The following is a 6,588-nucleotide window of genomic DNA, read 5'->3' as shown; positions in this document are numbered from 1 at the left end:
GGGAAACAAAAAAATAAATATATATAAAAATGTTTTTGTGTTCGCTCACAAAACTTTGCATTTGCTTGCAAAAGCACTGAAAATATAGTTTTTTTCACCATCACCAGTTTCTCGAGTGAAAACACAAAAGAGACAATGCAAATGTTTTGCAAGCAAATGCACATTTTTTACGTGAACACAATACATTCACTTGCAAAACTTTTGTGTTCCCCTAAGAGATACTTTGTACTTTTGATAAACTTTGTATTTGCAAAAGCTTCGAAATATAATTTTCCTTCCCTTCTCATATTATAGTTTCTTGGGGAAATGCAAGAATTTTGCAAGTAAACACAAAAGATATTAACTAAATTTTTTCACCCTTTGTCACTGCTCATAGGTACAATACGAGCAAAGGAAAATAAGAAACCCAAGTACGGACAGCTTATTTGCTTTTTCAATTAATCACACACATAGTTTCTACAACAGGGATCAAGAGCAAGATTAATCTCCTGAAAAAGTCTGATTAATATCACCTTATATTTATAAATGTGAAAAATAAATGAAAAACGACTGTGCTGAAAACAAAACAATAAAATAACTGACAAAAAATCTTGTCCCGTGATCCTAAAATATTAGGAATTTGTGCGCAAGGTACCTGGGATGCAACTGATCGATACAGGCAGTTTTTGACGAAAGTGACGAAAAAACTTGGCAAAAGCACCACAATGTTCAAAAGTTTGCACAGAGATGCTCTTAAATCTTATTTAATACAGCCACTTTTTGTATGTAGAGCTATAGGACAGAAGGTCCACAGCACCTGATGCCAATACAGTGCCACAGATCAAACTAAGTGAGCACCTGGAATGAATACATAAACATGGACCACCTACATCTCAGGTATGAATAAAAAGTATTGCTATTTGACCAAAGTAAAGTGACTAAACCTCAACCTCATTGTAACCCAACTATTGGCAGCAATGGCTGGTGCAGCTGACTTAACATCCTCATTGCAACAGTGATGGCTCTTGACCTGTTGTGTAATCACAGTTTCTACAGATTAAACGGGTTATGGAAGGTTGGATGGGTTTAGCCAATTATCTTCTTTGTCTAGACGAGTGTCTTGGTATTGCTGGCAGTTCTGTAATAGATTCACACTGGCAAAGTGACCAAAGTCACTGATTTTCAATGGGAGTTGGCGATTTAGGTCAACATGAGTGTTGCAACAAATCACATTCGTTTTTTACAACTATATGTAAATGAGTGCATATAGCACCGACTACCAATAGAGAAATGCAGTGATGACATATTTTTCTAGGCCAGCCTGGAAGTTAGCATCACCCTGGTTTCCTCGACAAAAACTCAATAGGATTTTTTTCATTGGCTTTTGGATTACTGAAGAAAATAAGCTCAGTGAGCAGCAAAGCTTAGAATTGGTAAACGTTTTGTTCATCATGATAATCTTTACAAATGAACACACATTTTATAAATTCTAAAGCCTACTGCAATCAGAAGAAAAATGTAAAAAAAATTTCCCTGAAAGTTTGAGTAAGAATAATTTTCAAGAGAATGATTATTAACACAATGAAGCTGTAAAAGCGACCTAGTGAGTAGATGACTTTTCCTGTTTGGCGGGATGACGTTTAACATTCCTGACAACCTCTTTAGTCCCATTTAGCGACTTTTTAGCAACCTTTTTCAAAACAAGTAACTTTAAAATTTAAAGGGCTAGTTCACCCAAAAATGAAAATTCTGTCATTAAATACTCAGCCTCATGTCGTTCTAAACCTGTAAGACCTTCGTTCATCTTCGGAACACAAATTAAGGTATTTTTGATGCATCCCGTGAGCTCTCTGACCCTCCCATAGACAGCAAGGATACTACCACGATCAAGGTCCAGAAACGTAGTAAGGACATGGTTAAAATAATCCATGTGACATCAGGCGTTCAACCGTAATTTTACGAAGCTACGCGATTACTTTTTGTGTGCAAAGAAAACAAAAAATAACAACTTTGTTCAACAATTCGTCTCCTCCGCGTCACCCTGGCGCCATTTTGGAGAGTATCACAACATATGCTGTTCTGTGTCAGCAGCACCACGTGGATACGTTGTCTACATTGTTTATGCTTTGATCTGAACGAGGGTCAGAGAGCTCTCAGAATTCATCAAAAATATCTTAATTTGTGTTCCAAAGATGAGCGAAGGTCTTGAGGGTTTGGAACGACATAAGGGTGAGTAATTAATGACAGAATTTTCATTTTTGGGTGAACTATCCCTTTAAAAAACGATAATCACAAGGGGGTATTACATATGTATTTTATGTTGTAACATAAAACGTTAAATATCTTGAGCTTGTGTTCACCACATATCTTATTTCAGGCATTTATCCAAAAACCCACTAATTTGGGACGATGGAACCAGAAGTGTTAAAATGCTAACTCCGAGTTTCCAGGCCTACATAATACATCATCCCTGATGAGATGGGTTATTGCAGATTTAACATAGTAAAATTAAAACATTTGTCAGAGGCCCCACGAATCATGTGAAGGACTTGTCTGTGCTGGTTATTGGGGCTGTATCTTACACATGAACCCAAAATATCAAGCAAAATACCTTAGTTATGACTAACTGGTCATTACTGTTAAGATTATAATCAGCAAGTCTGTAAACGTACTGTAACCTCACAAGTAATTCCGTATTGCTTGTACCAGTTTTTCACAAATTCGTGAGCCCGATGAAGAGTTCTGAGTCTATGCGCTGAGGTCTGAGAGAATATCGTAGCGGTTAACCCCTAAAGTATGGCGATGCTTTCTGGTGTACAGTTGAGGTGTGTGGAAGTGCTGCTGCCTCCGGGGGACTTGAGACTGCGGGCACCACATCCCATTGCCACACCCTTCCCGATACCCCCCATGATGACCGCTGACCCTGGATGGTGATGTTGACTGCGCTTCATTAAGGCCGCCATCATGGTATCGCTGTTGACAGTGCCAAACTCATAGGTGAAGGTGCCGTAGTACACCAGGACCAAGACAGTGAAGACCCATTCACAGATGGCTGCGGCATGCTGCAATACAAAACTTTCATGGATGAAGAACATACCACCTTGAACGGGATGTTAAGGAATAGGCACAATGAACTTAAGCATTAATAACATTATTTACCATGATCTTTGTTAACTGTGATGTACTTTAAATGTTCTTTCTTTTTTGCTGTAATTGATCTGGTGTATTAATCTAGTGTATTGCACTGTTAATGTAGTATTGGGACAGTTGTGGCTGTGGTTAGAGAATCGGACTTGTAACCCGAAGGTTGCAGGTTCGAGTCTCAGTACCGGTAGGAAATGTAGGTGGGGGGAGTGAATGACCAGCGCTTTCTTCCACCTTCATCATTACCCACAACTGAATGTGTGTGTTCACTACTCAATGCTGTGTGGGTGCACTTGAATGGGATAAATGCAGAGCACAAATTCTGAGTGTGGGTTACCAACAAATTTGCAGGTTTTTTTTTTGTTTTTTTTAGATTTAGCAACTTTTGTATTTTGTTTACGTTTCTCTCACTTTACTCAATGTCTACTGCTATTAGATACTTGAAACTTGCCAATCAATGTTTTTCTTTGTTCTCTTGTTTTAAATTGTTCTATTGCCTGTTCTATTTGTTTCTTTTTTTGTAAAAAAAATACTTTAAAAAAACCTCAAGCACTGTTAACTTATTTTTTTCTTTGTTGTATTGTTTTTATTTTTTTTTCTAATGTTGCTTATTGTGGACTGTTTTGCTGAAATAAATAATTAAAAAAAAAAACTTCAAACACTGTTTAATGTTTTCTTTTTTGTATTGGTTTTATTTTGTTTCTTTATTGTTTATGGATTGTTTGAAAATTACTTCTAACACTGAAATACTTCTAGCACTGTTTATTTACTGTCATTTGACTTGTTGCTTATAATTCCTATTTATTTCATTTTATTCCATTTATATAGACTAAAATATACACTTTAAAAACCCCACTGTAATTGAAGGCTACACGCCATTATTTTTTATTTGTTTACATTAACATTAATATTTTTATTTTTAAATAATACAATGTGCTCAATTGCACATTCGTTTTTGCTGTACGGTAGTATCAAAACTGGTATTGCGACTCGTTTAATTTCACTGGCATTGGTACAGACTATTAAAATATTTGTACTGTGAAAACCCTAGTAATAAGCTTATTTACTGGACATTGTATCTTTTATCATCCACTGTTGCTGAAAAGCAATAAGCCAATCAATGCTGTGCGTAAGTGTTTTTAGGATTTTCGCGCCATGTTCAAATGTATCCATCTAAATTTGATTTTCATGCATCATATCATGACTGATTTCCAATGTCTTCCTTCAGGTCAAACATAAAGTGTAGTAACACTCATGGTAAGGATACTGAGGACAAGCGAAACCAGAGCTCCAGCTGAGAGAGCCACGCGCACATGAGCCATCCAGTAGTCCAGCGCTGTCTCTGCTATACGGTACGTCAGAACGCACTGCAGACACGCAAACAGCAAGCCGGCAGGGAAAGCTACACCCGCTCCCACATAATGAAGCGTCTTGGCATGATCGACCTAAAAAAATTTGTGAGGGGGAGAGAGGAATAGAAGTTAATTTAGATTTATATAATGGGCTGAAGGCACAAGTCCATTCTCGCCTGTTCACCTGAAAGTTGCCCACCATGACCAAACCCAGGGCATTAATGCAGCCGGACACCAAAGCACTTGTGTTGGTCCAGCAATGATGGCTGTGTTCAATCACTTGAGCATAACGCAGCATGCACACCATAACCACTGCAGGAATACATCACAAACACATGCACATAGACGTATTTTAATATTGACATAAATCACACAACTTTAGACGACAGACTAAGCAATCAACTTCTTTGGGGAGTTTATTTTGAATATAAATTTATTTGGTTATTTATTAAATTTTAAACTGTAATTCTCACCCATAAAAGCCCCAACATTGCCAGTCAAACTGAAGAGACAGCTCTCTGGTGGATAGCATCCACATTTACTGTTAAAAGATCAGAAAATCAGATATTGGGCAACCTTTTCACAAGAAGCTGGTGCAAAACAGTACTATTAAAAGGAGGCATCTCACAAATGTGGTCATTTTGTGGTATTCCAGATAAATTCAAAGTAAGTCTCACCTGATGAGGGGGATGTCTTGAAGAGTACAGCAGGTTTTTGGGAAGCCCCTCTTAGCCGTTTCCTCTGTACATGTCAAATTGTATGACCTATGATACAAAGAATCAAGCATGAAAGAACAGTCTAAACAGTATGTGGGTTTTTTGGATTTGGGATTTAACTCTGTAAAGCATGACTTAATAGTGGTGTTTTTTTGGTGCAGGTTCTGATATTTATATGGCCAAAAAGTAAATTCTGATAGCTTGCAATTAAAAAAAGAAAACATAAAATGCATTTAAATATCAGTTGTCACCTTATAAATTCCAATAATATGTCTTAGTAAAATGATATTTAACTACTTACTTTTTATGATCAAAGCCCTGTTGTTTTTACTGTGAGGGTAAAACGTATAATGCAATGCAAAACAGTGATGACTGAGAGGTGTACAAATCCTCAACGGCCTAATGTATCATATTTAATATGCACATTTTAACATGATTTTTGTATGTTTGAATGTATGGATAATCAAGTAAACCTAAGATGCTTCAGTAAAATAAAGGTTCATCTTGAAATACTACTAACAATGTAAAAGTTACTCGTACTTTTACTTAATAATCAGATTTTATAGCAAAAAGACGTGTACCCTGACCTGAAAAGGGAATATATTTAAAATTACACTTAAAATGCTATTTACTTGCTAAAATGGGTACAAAATATCAGATGAAAGAAGACATTAAGTGGATTGTGTACAACACATTTCTCAGCAATTTTCAATTATATTGAGAAGTTAAAGGCTAGAAATTTGTGTATCAAATATAATGCAGTAGGCTTTATAGGGATAACTTACCAGTTCTCAACAGGACAGACATGGTGGTTCACAACTGCCATGGCGTAACTAGTGAACAAAATATTTGATGGTTATTTGTTAATAAGTACATGACTTGTCTGTATATAGTAAAAGAAAAACAGTAGAGACGGGCTATATTAAATTTAATGTAAAACTTCTGGCTCGAACTATCCATTTAACATAAACACTTACACAATCCATATCCCTGTGATGGAGAAAGCGGACAGGCTGACAGGCAGAACAATCCAGGCAGTCATTGGTCAGTCTGTGAGAGGCCTGAGACCCCAGCATGAAGGTGTGCAGGACTGGGGATATAGAGACGCGGTCTGAGACACCAGCAAGTGAAGCCATGCGGGGGGGGCGGGTATGTGGACCAGTGGGGACAAAGTGACGCTCCTTCAACTCATAGACTGTATAAAAACATGGACGTAGTGTCCGTGACGTCACCCGTAGGTTCCTGAAGAGGTTTTTGAAGCTCAAAGTGGGCAGAGGCGGCCGTCGCCATCTTGGCAGCGTGTCACCGCACGTCACTCCCGGATAATCAAAAATGGGCAAAAAGGCGGGAGCAGGTTGCTGAAACCACGCCCACCTAGCTCGACGGTGGTGACAGCA

The 6,588-nt window shown here is 37.6% G+C and overlaps 1 protein-coding gene across 1 annotated transcript; it reads right to left on the bottom strand.

Annotated features, from left to right (window-relative positions):
- Window positions 1-2,215: 2,215 nt before the first annotated feature.
- LOC107691718 (transmembrane protein 150A-like) lies at window positions 2,216-6,426 on the bottom strand. Its single transcript, XM_016490500.1, has 7 exons — window positions 6,169-6,426; window positions 5,977-6,024; window positions 5,153-5,239; window positions 4,949-5,016; window positions 4,660-4,787; window positions 4,391-4,568; window positions 2,216-3,079 (listed from the first exon to the last, which is right to left on the bottom strand). Exons 1-7 carry the CDS (start codon window positions 6,231-6,233, stop codon window positions 2,769-2,771), a joined length of 885 nt encoding a protein of 294 aa, XP_016345986.1. The 5' UTR covers window positions 6,234-6,426; the 3' UTR covers window positions 2,216-2,768.
- Window positions 6,427-6,588: the final 162 nt, after the last annotated feature.

The sequence above is a fragment of the Sinocyclocheilus anshuiensis genome, unplaced genomic scaffold, assembly GCF_001515605.1.
Source record: "Sinocyclocheilus anshuiensis isolate Anshui unplaced genomic scaffold, SAMN03320099.WGS_v1.1 scaffold246, whole genome shotgun sequence".
Classification (NCBI taxonomy): domain Eukaryota; kingdom Metazoa; phylum Chordata; class Actinopteri; order Cypriniformes; family Cyprinidae; genus Sinocyclocheilus; species Sinocyclocheilus anshuiensis.
The sequence above is the reverse complement of the archived record's forward strand: the minus strand, read 5'-3'. Positions and strand labels throughout refer to the sequence as shown.